Source organism: Dipteris shenzhenensis, chromosome 7, assembly GCF_047967505.1.
Source record: "Dipteris shenzhenensis isolate YYH24624 ecotype China chromosome 7, Dip_SZ_1.0, whole genome shotgun sequence".
NCBI classification, from domain to species: Eukaryota; Viridiplantae; Streptophyta; class Polypodiopsida; order Gleicheniales; family Dipteridaceae; genus Dipteris; species Dipteris shenzhenensis.
Window position 1 is genome coordinate 10,249,106 of NC_141602.1, and position 24,566 is coordinate 10,273,671.

The following is a 24,566-nucleotide window of genomic DNA, read 5'->3' on the forward strand; positions in this document are numbered from 1 at the left end:
CACACATATTTATGCCTTTTACTTTGGTCAAATTTATCCATAATAGTTCCCCCCCCAGGCAAGGAATGCACAGCATTTCCACGCCTGGGACCATCATGCACAAAGAAGGGCTTGATACAACGCTTGTTGATCACCTTCTTGCCATATGGCTCATGCAGCTCCTGAACTTGTACAAACCCATTACTAGGTTCCTTGATGACTTTGTATGGACCAGTCCATAGTGGCAAGAACTTCTTATCCATTCGGTGGTCCAATTTGTTATCAAAGCATAGCACAACATCCCCCTCAACAAAGTGTCTTTCCCATCCCTTGTGAATTTTAGCATCCAAGTGAGCCTTTTGTCGATTCTTTTGGATCTCTGTTTGATGTAGTGCAAGGAATTGGGTTTAATCTAACTTCTCAAGTTGTACCAACCTGGCCTCTACATGTTCATCTCCTATCATCCTCTGTTCTCGTGCCAATCTCAAGGCCGGAATCTCTATCTCTAGTGATAAAACTGCCTCAGTACTGTACATCAACTCAAAAGGAGTGTGACCTGTAGACGTTTTATGAGTGATGTTGTAAGCCCACACAGCTTCAGTGACCTTCTGATCCCACTGGCTCCTGTTCCCTGTGGCCATTTTTCCCATGGATTTACAAAGGAGGCCATTGGTCCGCTCTATTTGTCCCATGGATGCTGGATGATAGATGCTAGAAGTGCGGTGATCAATACCCATGCGATCCATGAGCAACTCCACTACTTCATTTAAGAATGGACTCCTATGGTCAGATACTATTTCCATGGGTGTCCCAAACCTTGTATAGATACGTTCAAATATGAAATTTAAAATTGCCTTACCATTTGTAGTGGGGAGGGCGATAGCTTCAACCCACTTAGTGACATACTGAGTGGCTACCAAAAGATACTTCTTTTTGTAGGCAGTCATGGGTAGGGGCCCAACAAAATCTATTCCCCACTTCTGAAACGGATGGATGGACATCACTGGGTGATGTTGCCCAGGATGCAAATCCTTCTTACCAAAGAATTGGCATGGTTCACAAGTTTTGCAATACATAGTGACATCCTTGAATAAGGTCGGCCAAAAGTACCCAGCATGTAAAATCTTCTTAGCTGTATAGTCACCGGCATAGTGGCCTCCTCAAAATCCATCATGATAATGCTTCAATACCTTAGGTACTTCATTTGCATCAATGGCCTATCTTAGTACCCCATCCAGGCCTTGACGGTATAACACCCCATCAAAGAGAGTGTAGCGCCTACTATCTCTATGGATTTCTTTCTCTCATAGCTAGTACTTTCTGGAGGAGAAAGCAGTAAAAAACCTATAGATTCCACCATACCATGGATCCCCATCTTCTATGGCTACTACAAGGGTTACATCGAAGCATAAATCAATCAAAGCATTCTTCAAGTTGGAACGACCCCCTTTACAATTTTGAAAGAAAAATCATATTCTTGTAAAACTGCCAACCATTTGACCAACCGGCCCATGGGATTTGGTGACTTAAGAACCTACTTTGCAAGACCATTGCTACAGATTATAATGCAGGACTTTCCAGCAACATAATGCTTAAATTTCTCAATGAAGAACACCAAAGACAAAGCATGCTTGTTAGCCTCAGAGTAGCATTGTTTAGTTTCAAGCAATTATCAAGAAGCAAATCAAACGGGATACATGAACTTATCCTCCCCTTGCTGGAGAAGAATACCCGCCAGAGTGTGCTCACCAAACCCAGGATTGATATAGAAAGTCTTTGACCACCAATCAAGATTGTGTAGAATGTGTTCTAAAGCTAGAGCACTCTTGATTTGTACAAACCCATGATCACAATCCTCATCCTAAGAGAAATCAACTCTATCTTTTGATAGCATAGTCATGGGTCGCATCAAAGCAGCATATTGATCAATGAAGGGGCGATAGTATCCTGGTAGATTGACAAATGAGCATACCTAATGTTTGGTTATTGGCGGGAAGAGCTTGAGGATAGCTTCTACCTTCTCAGGGTCAGGCTTGACGCCCTCAGGTGAGACAATATGTCCCAGTAACCTCCCTTGAGTGGCTCCAATGGTGCATTTATCAGATCAGGGTTGAGGCTACCATTTGCATCATTGACCCTTTGGAAGGCCAACCTAACCTTCATGACATGCTCCTTACGTGCTGAGAATATACAAAAATCATCTAAAGACACCTCCAAGAAAATCCCCAAATAAGGAGCAAACACCATCTACATAAATCTTTGAAAGGTAGCAAGAGCATTGGTGAGGCCAAATGGCATTACTTTGAATGCAAATGTCCCCCAAGGTGTGGCAAATGTGGTTTTAAGCACATCCTCCTCAGCAATTCTGATTTGATAAAACCCATAGTAACCATCACATAAAGTATACATCTCATGACCACTTACCTTCTCAAGAATGAGGTCTTGAAAGGGAAGAGGATGATGGTCCCTCTTGGTGGCTGCATTGAGTTTCTTATAGCCGATGCAGACCCACCACTTGTTATTTTTCTTTGGGGTGACTACCACTGGTGAAACCCATTCAGTATTGTGAACCGGAACAATAAACCCAGCTTCTACAAGTTTCTGCAACTCTGAGCACAAAGCATCAGTTTGTAGGGGCCCTAATCTTCGATACTTCTGAGCCATAGGCTTTGCATCAGGCTTCAACTCTATCTTGTGCTCTATGGCAGTCACATGGTGAAGGTGGCGGTAGCTAGTTGCAAAGAGGTTAGGGAAATCTTTGAACATTTCTAGAAACTCGTCTTTCTCACTTGGAGTGAGGTTTGGGGAAAGCATAGATTCAAGTTGTTGAGGACTAGCTGTTACCTTTTCTGTAGGTGGCGGGGTCAGAGACACCCCCATCATGTAAACTTCCTCCTCTAAGAACTCCTCCCCCTGGTCTGATTCTTCCATTGATTCAGACACCGAGGATGAGAGAGTATCCCTGTCTTGCTCCTCTTCTTCTTCTAGTTCCGTGGCACCTAGTTGCACTGGGATCTTCTCCTTAGAAGCACCAAAAGACATGTGTCATGTCTTCTAATAGCTGACTGCATCTTTCTTTCTCAAACATGGTCTCCCGAGTATGGCTGGGTAACTCCTGCCTATATCTTTGATGTCCACTACATAGAAATTGATGGTGGTGGTTAACATATTGACAGTGATGGGCAAATCCTCAATGACTCCTAGGGTGGTGAGTCATCGACCATCTGCCACCTTGATTCGAGTGGAGGAACGCCTTGTGCATTTCAAATTCAATTTCATCATGATATGAGGCACCATGATATTACATGCAGCTCCCCCATCGACACACACAATTTTGACATGGCAATTATCTATGATGACATCTACTATATGTGGGTGCCGCGATCAATTTCTTTAGAGATAAAAGAAACCTCTCGTACCTTTCCCTTTTTCTTGCTCCTCCTTGTTGAGAGCTCTTGCTGCAGCTCACGTCTCACCTTAGGGCTTAATGCTATTAGTTGAGGGAGCATGATACTCAAAGACCGATGAGCAAGGTCTTGAATGACCGAATAGTCCTCTTGCCCCGAGCTGATGGGAAAATCCGAGGACGACCACTTACTCCTGTGAGATCTTTTAGTCTTCTCTATTGGTGGGTTTGCCATCTCAACATTTGAGGGCTCTGAGAAGGACACCTTCTTCCTGGGGCGGCTCGGTCCATGGTTTGGAGAGGGGTCCGAGGTGGTACAACTTCTTTTCTCGAGGTCAAGGATCTCTATGTCAGAATCCTTGATGCCTGATTCACTCAGAAGATTCACCCTTGGAATATTGGGACATTCTGTGCGATAATGACCCTTCTAGTGGCACTTGTAGCACACAACATTGGCACATTCTCTTGGAGGGCAATTGGCTTGATTTCTAATGCCCACCATCTCAAGCCGAAGATCATTCAGGGCCTTGGCTAGGTCATTGACTCTGGGTTCTTTAGTAGGAGGGGCCAGGGGAGTAGGAAGGAGGGGAGCTCGTGGGCAAGGCTAGGGAAATCTTCCAGGTGGAGGTTAAGGATATACTCCTTGTTGAGGGTAAGCATCTAAGGTAGGACCATACATTTGAGGTGGAGGCGATGGATACATCCCAGATGAGGGGTGGGGGTATGCCCCTGAGTTAGACCCCCTAGGTTGTTGTTGCAAGAATTGAGGGGGTTGCAGAGGGACAATCGTCTTCTTTGAAGCGGGGTCAGACTGAACTTTATCAAACTTTTGAGCAATCTCATGTGCTAGCACCATAGTTTCTGGATTCTCCCATTTAAGCTTGAGGCGGAATTTGTCACTTGCTCCTGCTACAAGGTAGCCTAGCACATGCTAAGTCATTCTAGCTTGAAATCCGGCATTGTCCTCCTGTGTGGCAATTAAATGGTCCAGGAGCACAGCCGCTTGATCCACATATCGACGTGCCATCTCACCTTCTAACTGCTTCAAGTTTGCCACCTGTAGGTACACATTCTCTGGCTCCTCTTCTTTGCCAAAATACTCAATCATCACTACTGTTAACCTTGGCCAGCTTTGGCAAACGTTGTCCACCTGCTTCTCATACCACACTTGAGCCAAACCCTCTAGAAATGTGGGAAGAACCAACAGCCATCTATCTTTAGTAAGAAAGTTGAGAGAAACACAACGGCGCTTAAAGGCCACAAGATACTCATTCGGATTTTCTTCAACTCATCCACAAGACACAAGAATGTCAGCCATGCTTGGAAAATGGAAAAGAGAGAGATGAAATGAGGCTTATTTATTGGCAAACAATGGAAAGAGGTAGCTTGAACTGAAAATCAGGTGAAGATACATCCACAAAGCACACATAGGCAGGGTAGGGTGTGACTAGTGTATTGTGAAATACTACACGAGAAGAATCTTTAGCATAGAATAGCTCGTAGACAATCTTAAAAGGACCAACTCTCATGATATCACATCCATCTTTATAAGCGAGGGTTAGAGACATGGCACTGCATGAGGTTGTTCATCAAGGCAAACAAGAATGCCATGACAAATGTCAACAGTTGGAGAGCTTGCACATCACCTTCAGCTTCTTCCAGTTCTTGTAATCGCCATGCTATTTCTTCAAGGGGTGTGTGGTCTGGCATCCTTCTTTTGAGCAATGTCCTTGAGGACCTTTCTGATGATCTTCCAAAGTCGGTAAACTCGTATCAAATATGCCCAACACTTAGTTTCATGATGACCACAACCTTTGCATTCCTTACAAATGATCACCCTCCTTCATGGCTTGCGGCTTTGTTGGGGCGGTGCTTCCACTCGCTTCATGTGTGATTGAAGTACAAGCTTCACATGCCAAGAAATCAGCAACTATATTTTGAGCTCGAGGGATATGCTGAATTTTTACCTCTTCAAATTATTGGCAAAGTTCCAACGCTTGTTGATGTCGTGGAACTAAGCCTTCGCTCTGCACCTTCCACCTTCCACTAACTTGTTCACACATGAGTTGAGAATCTCCTTGCACCTCAAGTTGCTTGATGTGATGTTCTTGCGCCTTTTGTAGCCCAAAAATGAGTGCCGAGTACTCAGCTTAGTTGCAAGTACTTGCTAGTGTAGACTTGCTATAACAATACACCTCACCCCCTGGTGAAGTGAGCTTCACATCCACACTAGCAGCCTTGGTCGAAGGTTTGTATGCACTATCAAATTGGAGGAGCCAAGATGTCATCACACCAAGACTAAAATCTAGACATCCCAAGTTTCTTGGTAGTCCAAGATAGGTAGAAGAAGAGGGTGGGGAGAATTCAATACTTGAGCAAGACGTTTAGCACCAAATAAACTTGCAATCCTTTGTTGATAGTTTATCTTTAGACAAAAAAGAATTACAACTTGAAGCTCAAAATGAGGCACAAAAGGTCGATTAGGTACAAAGGGATTCCTTGGTCGAAACATTACCAACCATAGCCGAGCCCTAGAAACCTTTGTAGTGAGATCAAGAAGAAATCATTCAAGACGAGCTTATCCACAGGCAAAGCTCCCCCCAAGCTGGGGGAGCATCCCACCCTTCGAAGAATGTCACCCTTTTAATTACCTCTAATGCAGCACGTAGCTCGATCACCGCACAATGAGTAGAATTGAAATTAAAGTCCTCCCAGTGTATCACTAGTTCTTCACCTTGAATCATCCACGATGTATCATCCCACCCATCGCCTCCTTGAACAATGCATTGTACAATCAGTTGTTGAAGATCGACATGAAGATCCAAAAAGAGATCTCGCCAATTGGTAGCTGCAATGAGCGGAGGATCGAGCACCAAATCCTTGAACTCGTCGAGAAGTGACATAAATATCCACTCTCCTTGTGTGGTGTGCATCCAAGGAGTGAACTTGAAAAAGTTCAGAATCTACGATCTAGTATCAGATATGAATAGAGCACATGAAATAAAGTATTTTGCTTTCTACAACAAGAGGAAACTCCCTACAGTTAGAGAGTTGTAGTTCATGAGATTTCACCATATAAGCAATATCTTTACACTTTCATCACTTCCTATTTGCTGGCCCATTGGTAAGTCTTCTTTTTGTGAATGGGGAGGTCTTGGGTTCAATTCCCACTCCTTAATAAAAAGAGAGGAGAGGAGAGGAGAAGAGAAGAGAAAGAGAAGGACGGGGAGAAGAAGAAGAAGAAGAAGAGGATAGGGGCACGAGATCTTTTGCAAGAGCCTAAAAGTTTGTTCACGATGCACAGGTGCGCCAGAAGACGCATGAACCCAGGAAAATAGTTGCGATCTATCCGCAATGTGCAGATGCACTAGAAGACATAGAAAACAGTCGCGATTCACGATCTGCCCGTGACACGTAGATGTGCTAGTTGCGACCAGGGGGCATGCAAGTGTTGTAGATGCACAGGAGCAATTTCGTAGGCATAGTCGACCAAAAGACACGTGGCACCGCATAGAAGATGCATATAGGAATCTAGAAGATGCACAGGAACCACAGGCTGAAGGTGCAAGAACCCAGAAGATGCACAGGAACCGCAAGCTAAAGGCACAAAAACTGAGAAGTTCTATAGCCGTAGAGACGGAGAATTGCGAGCAAAAGATACATGGATTGGAGGTGTAGAAGCAAAGAACCGCACACAGAAGGTACTGCAAAACTACACCCAGCCGTAGGAGTAACGCATTTTACAACACTAGCTGTGGAGATTTCAATCCCAGTAGCCACACCACTTCTATTAAGTAGAAAAGAATTCGAGGCATGATGCTAGATGCAAGGCATGGCGACGCTCGAAGGCCATAGAGGAAAAGGTAACATGAGGGAAGAAGCATTAACATAGGTGGGGAAAAAGGATTAAGAGGGGTGGGAATGAAGAGAGGGACTATGTCACAAGGGGGAAGGGAAAGGGGGAAGAGGAGCATGTACATGATGGGAGGTGGAATGTAGAGATGGAGACATCAAGGGAAGAGAGTCATGCTTTATTTGAAAGGAAGGATGGGGGGGGGGAAATCAAAGTACTAGCTAGGTGGCTTTACAAGAATGAGCGTGTTCCATCAAGGAATAGCCCCCTTCTTTTATAGCCAAGAGAGGGGGTCTCTCCCAATAAATGCATCCTCCCACATGCATGGTGTGTGTGGAAGAGTGTCCCATGTGGGCTAGGCAGTTACGCACTCTCAATTGTGTGCGACAACCCTTTGCCTCATTTTTCCACATACATCAACCCCCATATCCCAAGTCTAAGATACTCCCTTGGCCTCTTCCCAATTTTATAATACGTTCAAACATCTAGGAGGACAAGTGGAGGGTTGGCACAAGGAATCTTGCCACCTCATCCTACTTTCCCATTATTTAACTTGCATTCTTGGACTTTCTACACCCCCCCCCCACATGGGCCTATCCTACATGGAGGGAATAATCCAATATAATATCCATCTCCACCTATTTTATATTGCTTCTCCCATGGTCCTTGGGCCATATCTCACTAAATGCAGGCGTGGGGACCACCTAGGTGGAGGGGTGGTGCATGGAGGACCCATGCCACCTTATCATTTTATATTATTACTACCATGGATTATGTACAACACACCTTATGGGTCCTCTTACATGGAAGGGTGGCACAAGGTCATGCCCTACCACCTCATCCCTGGGCCTTATGCACACCATATTTTATTATACTATTCCCACACATACAAGCACACACACATATTTATGCCTTTTACTTTGGTCAAATTTATCCATAACACTACACACATGAAGAAACATCATTTTAGAAATTTAAATTTAAATAGATGTAATGCATCATGTGAATTCTTCTTCTTCAATAAACTTTTGAGCTTCAAGACTTACATTAGCAACATCACAAGCTCCAAGCATCTCGTTTGCATCACCATTCCCTTCAAGTCCTGCATCACCTCCAAAACAACTTGCTCATGCATGACTTTGTGTCTTTTGATATGAAGACTCCATATCATCCATGCGCACCATTCTCATATCATCCTCCATGAAGGTCCTAAAAGAACAACTAAGGGAACCTTAGCAAAAGCAATGCACCACTGTGGATAACCCAAAGCAAGAAATTACATTGAAACACTATGAAATTAACATTTTATCTCATATTCTCCTCTTTAGAGCACCTACTGAGGTTCAAGATGTTTCTTTTCTTGAAAAGAACAATCATGGATCACATTTTGATCCTACAACTGTACGGTCACATGATGGTAACATGGGAGATCTCCACAAATGGTGCCATCAATAGTCGCAGAGTTTACAGAGTCTATGATAGGCGTCGATGATAGAAGCTAGGTGATGTTTGAGGAGGGATGAGAAGGACCATGAATGATTATGAGGGAGGAGAAGCAAGCGGAGGACTAGGTGTGAGAATGAAGGCAGACAAATACGCATGAGTAGGAGGAGTAGAAGCAACAGGAGTAGGCATGAGCATGAGTAGAAGGAAGGAGGAGTAGGCATGAGCATGAGGGAAGATGAGAATGGATGAGCATGAGGGAGGAAAAGGACTAGGAAAAAGTAGCAGGGGGGAGGAGGAGGACACGTGGGAGGAGGGAGGAGGAGGAAAAAGCAGCAGGGGAGGAGGAGGATGCATGTGGGAGGAGGGAGGAGGAGGCATGTGGACAAAGGGAGGAGGAGGGGGGGAGGGAGGCAGGGGGAGGGAGGAGGAGGAGGAGGAGGAGAAGGAATGGGACGTGTGGAAGAGGAGGGAAGAGGGAGACAAGGAGGAGGATGGGGGAAGAAGAAGGGAATTCAAATTCAAAATTCAAAATTCAAAAGTTTAACTTTGGAGGATGGGGGGAGGAGGGAGTTTGAAATTCGAGCAAAAATTAACATCAATATATTTTGTAATATATTGTTATTTTATCAAACCAGCCCGGTGGTTAGAACATCATGCAACCTTGGCTACTTCAACTCAATCACCAATTATGTGATATGTCCTAAACCAGTGTGGTTGAACATACATTAGTTATTGACCAGCCCAATGGTTGAAATTATTGTGTTTCTTAGTACTTAAATTCGTTAAATTTAATTTCCTACTATTCGGGTCATATACCACTATTAAATTATGGAATTCAGAAATGAAAAGCAATATATTGTTATTTTCTTATGGTCAAATTTAGAAATAGAAAGCAATATACTTGTTATTGTCTAATATGTGAAGTTGAGACCGTCACCCTAAACCATCCCGGTGATTGAAATTGTGATAGTCTCCTAAACCATCCTGGTGGCTGAAATTGTGATTGTCCTAAACATGTCCTAAACCATCCCAGTGGTTGACTGTCCTAAACGTGTCCTAAACTAGCCCGGTGATTGAAATTGTAATTTGTGACTGTCTTAAACCAGCGCGGTGGTTGAAAATTATTTTGCTTCATTATATACTTTAATTAGACTATGTTTTGTATTCTTTTAGTAGTAGCAAAAAGGGGGCTCATTGTTATGTTGTTCTCACATGTTGGATTAGCAGAGGGAGTTGATCTCAAGTTTGTGGATCAAAATCCAGACATTTTAATTGGGCAGAGGAGCTTTGAGCATTGTAAGCCCTAGTACGTCAGGAAACTCAAAGACAAGAATGTTTGTTGTTGCAAAACCCACATAGACTTTGACTTGGCCCACCAGCAAGCTATGAATGACTTGAGATGTAGTCATGTTGGAGCATTGCTCGATGGGGATCGACACCCATGCCTCCCCAATGAATGTGCAGTCTGTAGGCCACCTAGATCCTCATCATGTGTTGCAAGGGAGGGCAGGTTTTGTAGCCTAAGGTCTCTGTGGGAGCCAGTGGTTTGTCCAAAGGGAGACCATGAGTGGCACAAGATTGAATGCATTCGTGACACATGCAAGCATTGCAGTTTGAAGCTGAAGAAGAAGACATTCAATGTCTGTCCAAATGAAATGAGGGAAGACAACCACGTTGCTCTAAAATGGATGAGATTTGAAAATGTCAATGTTGAAGGATCCGATAAAAACAAATGGCTATTATCATATAAGAGCACCCAGCCAAGGGAGCTTGTAGGTCATGTGATTCAATCCATCCCAAAATATGTGCTTCACAATTTCACATCTAGCTTGCAAAATAAGTAGTTCGGGACGTGCCTTGCCAAATTTCCCTGTGACACTATTGTATCTGTCATAGATTTTGTAGAAAAATATTCTTTTCAAGAACAAGATGAGATACAAAGTGCTCACTGGTACAACAAGCAGTTAAAATTGTTGTACATATCACGTACAGTCATTTGCTTGATTCTTCCATGCATGATGCCAATCTACTCGCTAACTCACATGAGTCTAGGTCAGTGCAACACACTTACCATTTCTACATTTCAGATGATAGGGAACATGACAACCTATTTGTGCAGCATGCTTTTCTAGTGCATTTGGAACGGCTAAAAAAGGAAAATTTCCATGCAGAACATATAAAACAACATTGGGTGTGGTTAGATGGTGCTACCTCTCAATTTAAATTAGCACGTGGCTTCTACTTTGTCTCAAGATTCAAATTCCTGACTAGTCTAGATATGATGTGGAATTTCTTTGGGTCTAGCCATGGCAAGGGTGAACATGATGGATGCAGTGCTGTTATTAAGCAAGCTCTGTTTAAACACCAATAAGCATGCCCTCAAGAAAAACTCAATCATGCCCGTGATGCTATAACATAGCTTACAGCCAACGTCTCCAGAGGCACACATTCAACATACAATAAACAAAGCTTAAAGAATACTATAGTACACAGAGTGTTCCATGAAGTGAAAGTGGATGAAGTGCAAAGGAGAAGCCAGCACGATTGCGAGAAAATTAAAGGAGTTCATGGTCGCATAGCATATGGGTCTTTTCAAACAGCCAATTGATTAAAACGAGAAAACTTTCTTGTTTCTATAGTGCGTGCATCATTGGGGATCATGACGATTGTGAGAACATTGCAACTATGAAGACATGGGAGCAAGTTCAAGTTGTCCCTCTACGTTCAGATGGAGTGATATACAATGGAGAGACAAATGAGTCACCATAGTTTGGGGAGAGTTTCGATGACCTCATTGGCTGTCTGGAAGAGGGGGATAACTTTGCAGTTGTCATAGATTCTGGGGAGAACGAGGAAGATGATCCATACTTTCTGTTGTAGTGCACAAAACCTAAGTACAAAGTTGAGGAAACATTTAAGGATAATTGGGGAACAACCTATGAGAAATGGGATGTAGTAGTCGGAGCTTTTTGGTACAAAAAAACATCCAAGAGAGGCCGCAATTACGAGCTGCTACATAAGAGTCCACAAACATGTGTGTATTCTCATCTAGTAAGAGCTATTAAGTTCCAGATGCAACCTGTGCCACAACGAAAGAATGGAAGGAGTGTCTTTAAATTGGATTTAGACATGCATGAGCACATCTTGGGGTGTCTTAGAGCAGTGGGCAAGGACGACTAAGATAGTACTAAGAAAATATGTGTAGTCTCATTGCAGGGAAACAATATGTCCACTTGTCCTACAAAATGGAATTTGTATTGAAACTATGCTTTTTTTAGTATATCCCAAACAACCACCATGCTGGTTTTATTAAATTGTTTTTGTAAATCCCAAACGGTAAAACCCATGCTTGTTTTTAGTATATCCCAACAACCACCGCACTGGTTTCCAATAACGAATCCACACATCCTACAAATCCATTCATCTTGTAATAATAGAAGCAAACCACTGTGCTGGTGGTTGTTCATATCCTAGTGCAACCAACCACCGTGTTGGTGATAACTTATTCTGCACTACTACTGTGCTATCCCTACACTACTGTCATGCTATCCTAAAATTTGTTGCACAGTGCTAGTGCCCTTTAGACTGGTTATAGTTAACCGTCAGATTTCAACCACCGAGCTACTTAAAACATTTAAGTACTAACATAGAAGCAAGTCGATACAAAATCAGGTAACCATAAGACTATCCACAAGTTCAAGAAATGTTTGTAAGATTTTTATTATTTCAAAACACAATGATGTTTTGCTTTTTCAAGGAAATTCCAGACTCCCAACTATCTTATCAACCTCTATATAACAAGCATCTCATAGCTCTGGAGGCCAGTCTACTGCACAATGGCAAACCTCTTCACACACTCGGATTACACATTGCTTGCTTGACTCTGCCAACTTATACGCCCATAGTAACTCCTCCTTTCGATGGGGGTCCTCTTCATCCATCTCTTTGCGCTCTATACATCTTCGATCCTCTATCATGTCCTGCCAAAAGAAACCTACATCATGAGCTTGACAAGTACCTTAAAGGAGCAGGAAAAACAATAGCGAGGGAAATTAATAATCACCGTCTGTGCCAATTCCAAGTAATACACCCACCACCAAAGCATGTCCTCCTTGCAACAATTTCCTCCTTCTTCTTTGGGTCTGTTTTTACGAGGATGCCATCCAACATCATTTTCAGATAGAACAAAAGCATTCCAAAATCTTTTGGGTATGCCATAGATTCGAAGTAGGTGGATCGATGTATATAGTTTTGGGGATAGATTTCATAATGGGCTCTTAGTTGTGTTTGCACTGCACTTAAATAGGGAGAGAGTTCATTGAGCCCGACCTTTTCATTCTTCAATCTCATGTTAGTTGTCTAATCGAAATATTTCATCACATTAGTTGTGTAATCGAAATCTTCCATCTCACATTTGTTCACTAATCTAAATCTTTCAGTCTCACATTAGTGATTTAATCGAAATCTTTCATCTCACATTACTTGTCAAATCGAAATCTCTGTCTTCTCATTTATTATCACCGCACTGGCATGGATCAAAGGACACTATCTAGTCACATAGCTGAGAAAACATAGCCCAAGTAAACTTTGGAGAAGATTAACAATTCAATAGATTACACACAGATTACATATATTACAATCTCAAAGACTCCTTGACTTCAGATTACATCTCAAGAACTCCTTGTTGAGCTCCTTGATTGCAGGCTCGACCCTCCTTGCTCCTTTTCAGAATGGGGATGGTTCCTTTCTATAGGGGCCTGGCCCCTCCCTTCATGCCGCTTCCTCTTTCCTTGATTTGAGCTTCCTGGTTGCAGGCTTGGCCCTTCTTGCTTCTTTCCTGAAGGGGGATGGTTCCTCCCTTTAGGCTTCTTTTCCTCATAGTCAAGCTTGGTCTTGGCCTTCTTCAATTTGAGCTCCTTGTCTTTAAGATCTTTTGCCCAAATGGAAAATTGAGCTACAGCATCTACTTTCTTGTCATAGATAGTTATAGCAGGTAGACACATTTGATTTGTCCATGACCTAGGCAATGGCAAATGGCATTCTTTACAGCTAGATTTTATATGCACAAACACTCCAAAGCAAAAAACATGCACAAGGTGGTAGCATGCAGACCATTGGATACCATAGTCATCTATGATGGGGGTATGGCAGACCATGCATTTTGGACCCTATTGCATAGCAAGATAGTCATCTGATTTAACTATTGCGGCCGTCAATACCACAGTCTTGCTCTATACATGGCAAAGTTGCTTCTTGATTCCTCCCTCCCTCATCCTAAGGCTATGGATGTTCTCCTTCATCTCCTCCACTTTTTGCTCACTCTGTACAATAGCTTCATCTGAATCCCTCAGCATCTATTGAAGCTGCATAAATTTTTGAGAAACATCTTCATGGGCCGTTTAAGACTTCCACTCTAGTTTGGAAATCTCTCAAGATGACGGACTGCTTTCCATAACTATCAAAAGCCACGGCAAGCTCATGCAAACATCTATCGTGATCTTCTTGCAAGGTCTTGTAGCTTGCTCTTTGGACTTCCAATAGTGTTTCGAAAAAACAACCCTCACCGTGGCTGTTGCAAATTGCTCCACCGTGGTGGCTGGAACTTGCTCCATCGTGGCTGCTCTCTGTATCCTTCCTGGCCTGGGGAGCTACCTCGTTGTCTTCTCCACCCTTGCTACTCTCTGCCCCATCCTTCCTGGCCTTGAAGCTCTCTCGCAGTTCTTGCATCACCTTTTTGGTTTTTGCATTCTCCCTTTTTAGCTCCTCTATCATTTGGTCTTTTTCAATGTTCAATACATTTTGCATGTTGTAGAGTCGTTTGTAAAGACCCTCCTTATTGGCTCTCTGATCTTCAAGATCCTTTCGAATATTTTCTAGCTCCTTGTCTACCATATCCCCATCATTTCTCACTTCTTCTAGCCTATCTCGAAGCTCCTTCATGCGCTTCTCTGCTACTTCTCTTCTATGCCTTTCCATGTTGATTAATTTTGTAGCGGCCTCATCTTGCTCTTGTGCCTCCTCTACCTTGGCTTCTGCACCTTCCCTGAGACTTTTCTCAAGTTGCACTACCTTTTTTGCATTGGTGGCTTTCTCTTGTAGAAAAGTCACCTTCTGAGACATCTGCTTATCATATTGCTCATAAATCCCTTTGAGGGAAAATGCCATTAGGTGCATTGCAACTCCAGCGGACTGAGATGACAATTGGGATTTGCCATCCGCGCAATTCTTTAGGTTGGTTAACACGCTCTTAGAGATCGCCCTTGAGAAAGATACATCACGTCCTTTCAATTGTTCTACTGCTACTTGAACCTGTCAGAAATTGCAGGTTCCTCTCATATCAGGAAAGAAGTGAATAGTCTTCTTTAGCACATCTTGGAGGTCTGTTGGCAAGCTCGAAATCTTAACTCCACCAACTTTACTAATCTGAGCGTTTGGGTATAGATCTAAGTGACAAGTGGCAAAGCTGTAGTAAAAGACTGCACGATGATAAGTGATTAGGCGACGTAGGCCAGAGGCTATGCTGCACGTAGTAGTGCAGAGATGCCATGTGTCGAGCTATGTGGTATTCTAAACAAATAGATTACGTCTCATTATTACACTAGTGTGCCTTCATGACATCGAGAAAATTTTCGGCTAGAGGGCAGGTCCACACAAAATTCAAATATTCCCCAAGGAGCGCATCGCATCGTAGCCCCAAAATGGCCCCAAAAATAGTTTCGCAATTGATACACCCAAGCAAACATTGACCCAAGAGGGGTATGCAGACCAAGAGAAGAAAATTACTTCAACCTCATGTGGATGAAGAGAAAAGAGATGACATATTTAAGGCTCCAACTAGGGATGATGAGGGTGAAAGGCAAACTAGAAATGATCATCAGCTCTTGGAGAGACAGATAACTACCTTCTTTAAATAAGAGGAATGAAGATTAAGTTGATTATATTAACACTAGTTTGGTAGCAAAATAGGACATAAAATTGTCCTTTTGATGTTTTGACAAAAACCAAAACAAGTCGATATAGGTATAATTTTTTAGGATTCCCTCTCTTGTGCTCAAGGTAGACTCATCAGACTATTTGTAAAAATCTAAGGAGGAAAAAATGGCATCACACGTGATTACAAATTGCCCACAAAACAATAGTAACATAGCTTTTTGGCAAGGAGCATGTCTCAAGTAGGTAACCACAAGTGTTATAAATATAAGAATTTTTTGTTGTATAACTCATTCATGGATAGGGCCACTCTATAAAAATAGTTTAGACATTTGAAGGTTCCCATGAAATTAGCATAAATTATAGCATAATCTAGCAATAAAAATAAGGTGTGAATTTGATGTTCTACATCATATTGGGTCCCCTAAAAACTCATGATACTCCATAGTATGATATGAAAGACATACACAAAATATGGTTGACTTTGGAACTTGTTATACATATCAATAAATGTACAAAATCTCAAATTTGCCTAGTTATCATCATTCACAAAATTTAATATTGAGTCCATAAATCATAGTAAGTATGATTATCTAAATCCAAAGTCAATATAAACACAGACTATGGGACTTTAAAACTATAAAAAATGGTATTCTAATAAAAAATCTTGACCATTTTGCCTAAAACTTAAGAGAACATCTTGAAAGTTTGGTGACCACTTGACCTTCAAACTTTATATAAAACTCAAAGTCATGGGCATGAGTTTATATCCCTTATAATTCCCAGTTTTTTTCAGCATCTAGACTGTTATGGTAAATAATCAAAACCCCAAAAGACCTTATCAATTCCTTAGAACAATTTTAGGAAGTGGCTAAGTTAATAGGACATAAAAGTGTTAATGCACAGGCTCAAAATATAACTTATGTGGCCTATTTTACGTAATTTGAATCTTCAAATATTCTTTAAAATATGTCATTGATTACTATTTAATTATAATAAACTATAACTCCATTGCTAATTAATATCATGTGCTAGTTGAGAGAGAGAGAGAGAGAAAGAAAGTGTATTATTGTCCACTAAAGGCCAAAATGGGCCCATGGGAGAGAGAGAGAGAGAGAGAGAGAGAGAGAGAGAGAGAGAGCGAGAGAGAGAGAGAGAGAGAGATGGATTTTTCCAGAAATTGATTTTTGAAAGAAAACTATGCAAAAAATGCATAAACACAAATATGAAGGCATGAAGGTCAAGGCACTAGAGAAAAAGCTTCAAAATCAAGGCAATTCAATATCATTGTGGTATGTGAAAAATTTCATGTAATAAAAGTGGAAAGTACCTCCAACCATACTAAGACTGTTTTAGTAATTTTGGGACAATTCCCCAAGTCCCAATGTTAGAGAAAATTCACTATTACTTTCATGCCATGCTCAAACTTGAGTTCAAGCATGACCTATAATTTTCAAGTGTTCCATGCTTGAACTTAAGTTCGAGCACTAGAGTATACTTTTCAATAAAGAGGATAAAGAGAGAGGGAGAAAGATGATCAAATTCATCCCAAAATCAAGGAATTGTCCCAAAATTACTAAAACTGTCTCAGTAACTTTGAAAAAATGATACGTACCATTTGAAAAAATGCTTGAAATTTGTTTGGTAAGGTACGTCTATGATGTGAAAGGTTTTTGAAAACCCTCTTTACCAAATTTCTATGAAGTTAATGTTTTAATATAAATGATGTGTCAAGCCTATCCATAACTTTGAATTTATCATAACGATTTTGAGTTATTAAAGTCATGTTTTAGTGTTGAGGATTCCATAATTGGGCGTTAACCTTCGAGTTGGATGTTTTTCAAATAGAAGAACTCAACATTGCCACAAGAAGAAAGAAAATAGTAGGACTACTTTGCCATACGATGGGCTAGTGGAATTTTAACATGGTTGGATGCTCCATTTCAACATTTTGGAAATAGTTGAAAGTGCACATATTACACACACACACACACACACACACACACACACACACACACACACACACACACACACACACACACACACACACACATGCACATGCACACGCACGCGTGCACACATGCACACACGCAAATTGAGGACGCTTTGGAGAGAGAGAGAGAAAGAGAGAGAGAGAGAGAGGCCTATGAGGGGTTTTAGGAAAGGTGACTCATATATCAACGCCGATGATGAATGCATAGAGTAAGAAATGGGTGCAGTTGGCAACCCAATAGCATACAAAAAACCACGTACGTCCTTAATAATGTATGATCGTAATACCCATTGCACAAGATCCTATCGTAATGGAGAAAGCATGTGACGTGGGAATTGTAGGGGAGTATTCGAAAGCGGGTGGCATGTGCTCTTCTCATTTCTCACAAATAACTCTTGTTGATGCAGACTTGTGTGGTTGGCCATTTGCTAATCAAGGATGAGTATGAGTATGCTTATTGCTTAATTCGAATGGAGTACACCTCGACTGCTCCACAACAATAGAGGCACGTCTCTGACTACTCTTTCTTTCTAAAGTACCTTCTTTTAATGTATGAAATGCTAATGTACTTAATAAATGTTTCCATTCTATGTCGCATGGTAGTCAAAACCTCTTTTACAAGCTTAATTTAGAGGGAGTACACCTCAAATAGTCAACAGCAATAGAGGCAAGACTCTGACCACTCTTACTTTCTAACGTACCTTCTTTTAATATATGAAACACTCTTGCACTTAAAATGTTCCCATTCACATCACATGGAGCTTATCCCATCCAGGAGCTTTGGAGATGGCAAGAGCTCATGCTCGAGAGGAGATGGAGGTGGAGTTGAGGATGAGGGCTTGAGCAAGGATTAGATGGCTCCTCTAATGGTGATGATTGACGAGAATGATGACATCTCTACATATTGTAGTGTGTTTAGGTCTTTAGATATTGATGTATTACTTGGATTGTAATCTCTCATTTTTGGTCCATAATAATATTTTTTAATATTGTTTTTAGGCTTCCTTGTAATACATTTTGCTTTGTATGATCATATGTCCCTTTGAGGATGAGAAGATTGTCCTTAAGAGTCTTATAGATCAATGGAGAGTGAGAACTTAGAAAGTTAAGAGACTTACTTATGCGCGTGCACGTGTGTGTGTGTGTGTGTGTGTGTGAATGAGAGAGAGAGAGAGAGATGGATTTTTCCACAAAATGATTTTTGAAAGACAATGTGCATAAATGCGTGCAATTAATATGAAGGCATGCATGAAGGTAAAGTTACTAGAGCAAAAGCCTCAAAACCAAGGCAATTCAATATCTTTGTAGTATTTGAGAAAGTTCATGTAATAAAAGTGGAAAGTACCTCCAACCATCCATTTGAAAAAATGTTTGAAATTTGTTGGCAAGGCATGTCTATGATGATGAAAGTTTTCTAGAAAAACCCTCTTTACCAAATTTCTATGAAGTGAATGTTTTAATATGAATGATGTGTCAAGCCTATCCATAACTTTGAATGTATCATAACGATTTTGAGGCTATTAAAGTCATATTTTGGCGTGGAGAATTCGATAATTGGAATTGAGATCATTGATTTTGGAGGTGCAATTTTTCCAAATAGAAAAACTCAGCATTGCCACAAAGAGTGAGAAAGAGAGAAGAAGCGGTGAAGGGGGGTTACAAGTTACAACGTATACAACACACAGAATAATCCAAGAAATAGCAGGACTACTTTGCAGTACATCGCCAGGTGAATGGTCGGAAGTGGCATAGAAAATGAAGTGAAGCAGCAGCAAAATGCGAGACAAGATGTCAATGGAAGAGTGTCCTAGTGGTTGAGGCGGGTCGTTATTGAAACCCAGGTCAAGGGTCGTTTCTTGGGGGGGGGCAAAAAAAAAAGCGAGAGAAGACACGCGACATGCTACCGAGAAGAGGAGACACGTCACTAAATTTATGGAATTACCAATGTGAGATATGCATGGACGCACTCACCGCCCGACAGTTCCAGACGAACCAGGCAAGCGAAGCTCCCCGTGTCTTCTTTGCCTCCTCAACATGCCCTTCTCGTCTTCCCCAGATACCGTACCGTTTGCAAATCGCATCGTAAGAGTTCTATATCTTCTCAAGTCCACGATGTCAAAAAATGATCAATCACGCTTCATGTTTTAGAATAGATCGACTCCTCTCAGGCTTCACGAGGCAAGCCTATTTCTAAATTCTCCCAATATCTATTGTTTCATCAAAGTCATCGCTTCCATTCTCAAAAGTGAGAAATCGTGGCGATGCGTGCAGTTAGTTAAATCGCATACCGATTCCACAACCGCAATCTTTCATCGATGTATACTCGAGTGGCATTTTCGTTCTCGCCCCTCATAACTAACTAAAGTCTTGCACGTAAGAATGCTTTGCACAATGTATAACTTTTGCGGTTTTTCGAATTCCTGGTCATCCTCTATTGCAAAACCACATCAAGCATCAGATGGCCGATCCTGAGAATATCCATGGCATCACTTCACCAAAAAAGTAGTTTTCATTCAAATTTTGACACAAAGCGGTGTACGTACAGCGTGCTTGTAGTAATACTGACTGCAAATCGCAAGTCAAAGGCAAATCTTTTAATACCATTCTTGATTTGATAGAGCTAGCTACCAAGGAGGAGAAAATACGCATAAAAATTATAAGGCGACAGCCTCGGATGTGGGAATATACAACAAAAGAGAGGACTTTGGGGAGCCCGCTACGTAATGTAGGTTCAGCCACTACCTTCTTTCATCTTGTATTTTTTTAAGGCGAGGCGAAGTGGCTGAAGTAAAGTGTGGGATGGAAATCGGAGAGTCCGATTCGTCGTTACCATGTCACCAGCCTATGTGATGAAATTTTCGATTTCTTGCTGCTGTGATCGTTAAACGGTGAATGGTACAGGAAAGTTGATAAATAAATTTTGGTATAAGTTACATGACGGAACCCGAGATTGGACCCCAAATCTTTGGGGAATGGGTTCGAAAAAAGAATCAGGCTATCCAAGAACCCCAATCCTTGGCTGCTGCATCGTGCAAATCCCATCAGACGGTCCACGAAGCCGATCTTGCCATTGGAGATTTCATCTTCTTGTCGTCCTCCATGGCGATCATGCCCAGATGAGAAGGATCTTCCAGCAACATTTTCGCCACCAGGTAGCCTGCTATTGACCAAGTTTGGAACTTCCGTGCCTGCTTTCCGATATACCGTCCCGTCGTTCCGTCGTAATATTCAGGCCAGTGATCTTTGGAGAGCCTAGACTCAAGTAGGTCGATGGCCTTTCGAGCTAAATTGGGTCGGCCGGTCTTGATGCAGGCAGCAGTGAACAACCAGATGAGCACTGCACCAAATCGAATGCAAAGGAAGGAACTAATCAGTGACAGCAAGCAGCATCGATAAGATTCTCATCAGATGAGCACTCAATCAAGCTTCTAGTCTTCTCTGAAGATAATCCAGATCAAGCATGAGAATTGAAAACGAGAAACAAATCGTGACAGCAACAATAATCAGACTACGAATCCATCTAAAACAAGCATCGACATTGGGAAGGGACATCGAAATTTCACCGTTCTACACACGGGTGAGAATTCTGTACCTGGCCATGAACCTCCATTGTGGTAACTCCACCGGGTGTTTTTCGGATCACATCCCGTCACGATTTTCCATTCGTGCCCTTCCAGAGCCGGATAGGCAATCTTCAATGGCATCTCTCCGATCAAATCCTGCCACCTCTCCTCAAACAGATCCATGATCCCCTCCTCCTGCTCCGGTGTGGCCAACGACGACAGAATGGCAACACAGTTGCCTATGCAAAACCATCTGAAGTCCATCCTGGCGGGGCTGACATTCCCTATGAAGTATCCGCCCTTACAGGGCATGAAATCGAACACCCAGTCCGGGATGGAATCCGGAATGACGTTGAATTTATTTACAGCGGTGTGCGAGTATTCTTCCGTCTTGTAACGGTAAACCTTATTCAGCTGTTGAAAGTCGAGCCAGTAGTATGATCGTATGTGAAAACTTAAAGCTTGCAAGCGCTTATCGACTCTTTCCAGGAGTTCCTTGCCACCACCCTCCGGCTTGAGCATTATTCTTGCACACCTCAACGCCATGAAAAACAAAGCCTGAATTTCTATCGGATAACCGTAGATCCCCTGCGAGGTTGTGCAAGAGGATAGATAATCGGTTAGGGAAATTAAGGCAATGGACAACCGTTAGCAACATTCCATTGAACTCTAATTGAACGCTTACCATCCTACGATCAACCATGCAGCAACCATCTGCACAGAGAAGAGTCGGAAAGGTATCAAAGCCTTCCGAAAGGCACAAACTGAGGATGAGCCGCATCCCACGCTGGCAATCCGGCGTCTCCGCGAGACTGAGATCGCCCGTTGACTTTGTGTATGCACGTAGCAGAATTATCCACCAGAATCCCGAGTCCACTGGAGCCACTCTCCCGATCGCGCACTCACCAAAATCGGCCATTAACGTGTCGTTGTTTCGTATAGGATCGTGCAGAACTTTGAAACTCGCAGGCATTGCACCTTTTCCCAGCGTAAAATTGTCAATTCGCTTTTCCCAGTTCGACTGGAGGCGGAGGGCCTTGAGCAAGAAGTTTTTGACAATTTCAGGTTCGTTGTTCATGAGGAAGGCGAGGGCGCTGGGCACAAAGTCTCGGACGAATACCTACAGAGAACGCAGACATTAGCTGTGACGGAGACTAGGGCAATTCAGAACGGGCCAACGGACACCTCGATAACCAGATGAGAACGACAAGCTCATACTGTAGATCCGGCTCAACCGGCCAAGGCGGAGGCAGACGTAGCGTGAAATTTTACACGGGAAAGACAATCAAAGATGTTTTGGAAAAGCGAAGAAATGCTTCTGCAGAAAGGCACAGATCGCACTTTACATCTCTTAGACCGGTCCTGAAGTTGCACTTCTTACAGGAAAAGGCAGCCGAGCTTCCTTTCTAAGCTAAGCTTGCGAGCATAGAAGACAAACTTGAACACAAAGCATAGCTGCCGCTGATACAGACAGACGAACAAAGCTGCATGCAAAAATGGTTTGTTGTGGCACCTGGTTGTAGTTGAGTGCATCCTCGGTAGGATCGATAGCGGCGATGGTTCCAACGGGCTTGCCCCTGAAGTAGACGAGAGACCTTCTCAGGCATTCCCAAGCGTCCACGAACATAGGGTGAGCCTCGAAGGCAGGGAGCTCAGATCGGGGGGTTCCGCTGCCGGATCTCCCGTTCGGCGAATTCAGCAGATTTTCTAAGAATTCGGAGCTCCGAACCGTCTCGAGCGTTCTGTAGAAACGGGGGGAGGAGTCCAAATCTTCAGAACGCGCAGTGTTGACAGATCTGGGCCGAAGCAGGGCGAAATCGAAGGCTTTGGTGTCGGAGAAGACGCTGGTGTCGGAGAAGACGACACCATTGTCGACAGGCTCCATGCGCCTGGAGAAGGGATCGGAGAGCAGGTCGAGAGAGAGGGGGGTGATTTGAAACATGGTTGCGCCGGGAATGGAAGACACAAAATAAACGAAGATCTAAACGGAGAGCTTGAAACGGCTTGAAACAACCAAAATGAAGGTGAAGCTCGGAGATTTGGGAGATGCGTGGAGCGTTTAGACGACGGAAACTGGGCGGAAATGGACGGAAGAGATGCTCCTGCCGGCAGAAGATGCTTGAAACTTGCAGCAGAACGGAGATTGCCTGAGCAAATCGAAGCTCTTGAAGCTTGAAGACAGATGGACGGAGATTGCCGGAGAAAATCGAAGCTCTTGGAGCTTGAGGATAGATGGACGGAACTACGGAGGAGGAGGGAGGAGAAATGTTACCGGAAAGACGAAACGAGCGACGGACGGCACGACGGACGGAGCTGCTAGATTGACGGACGCAGAAGCTGACGGGAATCTAACGGACAGACTAACGGACAAACTAACGGAGAAACTAACGGACGGACGAAACGACTAAACGCAACTGAGACGACGGAGTGGAGAGGTTTGCAAGAGGCCCTGGGGCGGCCTTAAATGGAATTTCGCGGGCAGCACCCCCTTGCTGAGCGGGACCACGCCCCTGCCCGTAGTGGTCCCTACACATCGTCCCCCGCCGCCGCCGTCGATCACGGCCCCGCTACGGAAAAAAAAAGGGGCCCTATCGTTTTGCGTTTCTCGTGAATTCCCCCGCTCCTGCGAGCCCACGTGTCCCGACCTGGTCCCCCACCCCAATCTTGCGCGTCACGCCAGCGCTCGTTTCCCATACCGCCGACCGGTCTCCCCGGTTGCCGGTTGCCCATTTTCCACACACAGGTGCCAGCGCCCGGTCGTCCCGGTTTCCAGTATGGCTCGGTTTGCCCAGACCGGTGCCAGCAGGTCCGGTGGCCTTCGTCGCAAATTCCCAGGCACGCCGGGGCGTCCACCCACGTGGACCCGGTCGGTGGCGCCCGCGCAGCGCGTGCCGGTGGCCCTGTTGCCACGACGGCGCAGGGCTGTGTCACCGCCGCCCCCGCTATCCGGGAGAACCGAGATACAGGGGCGTTTACGGCGTGGGGCGGACAAGGTGGGGCCCGCCGCCCCATTTAAAATCTATCCATCAGATAAAAGCGGCGAGAGCCTTATCCACTACCAAATCCACTCAAGAACGGCGCCGCCACCGCGATACAGCTAAACTACACCCCCTTTAATGGTGCCGTTTCAACGCTCAGCTCAGCTGCAGAATAACGTGACTTTGCATTCCGCTGGCTTTTGGCTGGCTTCTGTAGCACTTACTGTGCCTAACCATCGCTGTTTGTTCGCAGGATCCTTTTGCTAAATTGACTCCACCTCAGCCCTTCACCGAGTTTTTTACCACGTCATTCGAATTGATGGTACACGCAGGAGCTTTCCTCGTGTGGATTTTTACCCCTCCACTATTTAATTAACACCAACCTCTTCTTAACGGTTGTTATTATGTAGTAGAAATT

General features: G+C 43.4%; 1 protein-coding gene across 1 annotated transcript; it reads right to left on the reverse strand.

Annotated features, from left to right (window-relative positions):
* Positions 1-20,513: 20,513 nt before the first annotated feature.
* On the reverse strand, positions 20,514-23,588 carry LOC147899931 (putative alkaline/neutral invertase F). The gene is made up of 4 exons (XM_087377408.1): positions 22,684-23,588; positions 21,856-22,290; positions 21,200-21,758; positions 20,514-20,944 (listed from the first exon to the last, which is right to left on the reverse strand). The coding sequence occupies exons 1-4, from the start codon at positions 23,110-23,112 to the stop codon at positions 20,649-20,651; spliced, it is 1,719 nt and encodes a 572-aa protein (XP_087233534.1). The 5' UTR covers positions 23,113-23,588; the 3' UTR covers positions 20,514-20,648.
* Between the last annotated feature and the right edge of the window lie 978 nt (positions 23,589-24,566).

Excerpts from the sequence above, each read along its gene's own strand:
- LOC147899931 (XM_087377408.1), bottom strand. The coding sequence starts at position 23,112 with ATGTTTCAAATCACCCCCCTCTCTCTCGACCTGCTCTCCGATCCCTTC. Across the intron at positions 21,759-21,855 it reads GCATGGTTGATCGTAGGATG|GGGATCTACGGTTATCCGAT; the intron begins GTAAGCGTTCAA and ends ACAACCTCGCAG. Across the intron at positions 20,945-21,199 it reads CAATGGAGGTTCATGGCCAG|TGCTCATCTGGTTGTTCACT; the intron begins GTACAGAATTCT and ends GATTTGGTGCAG.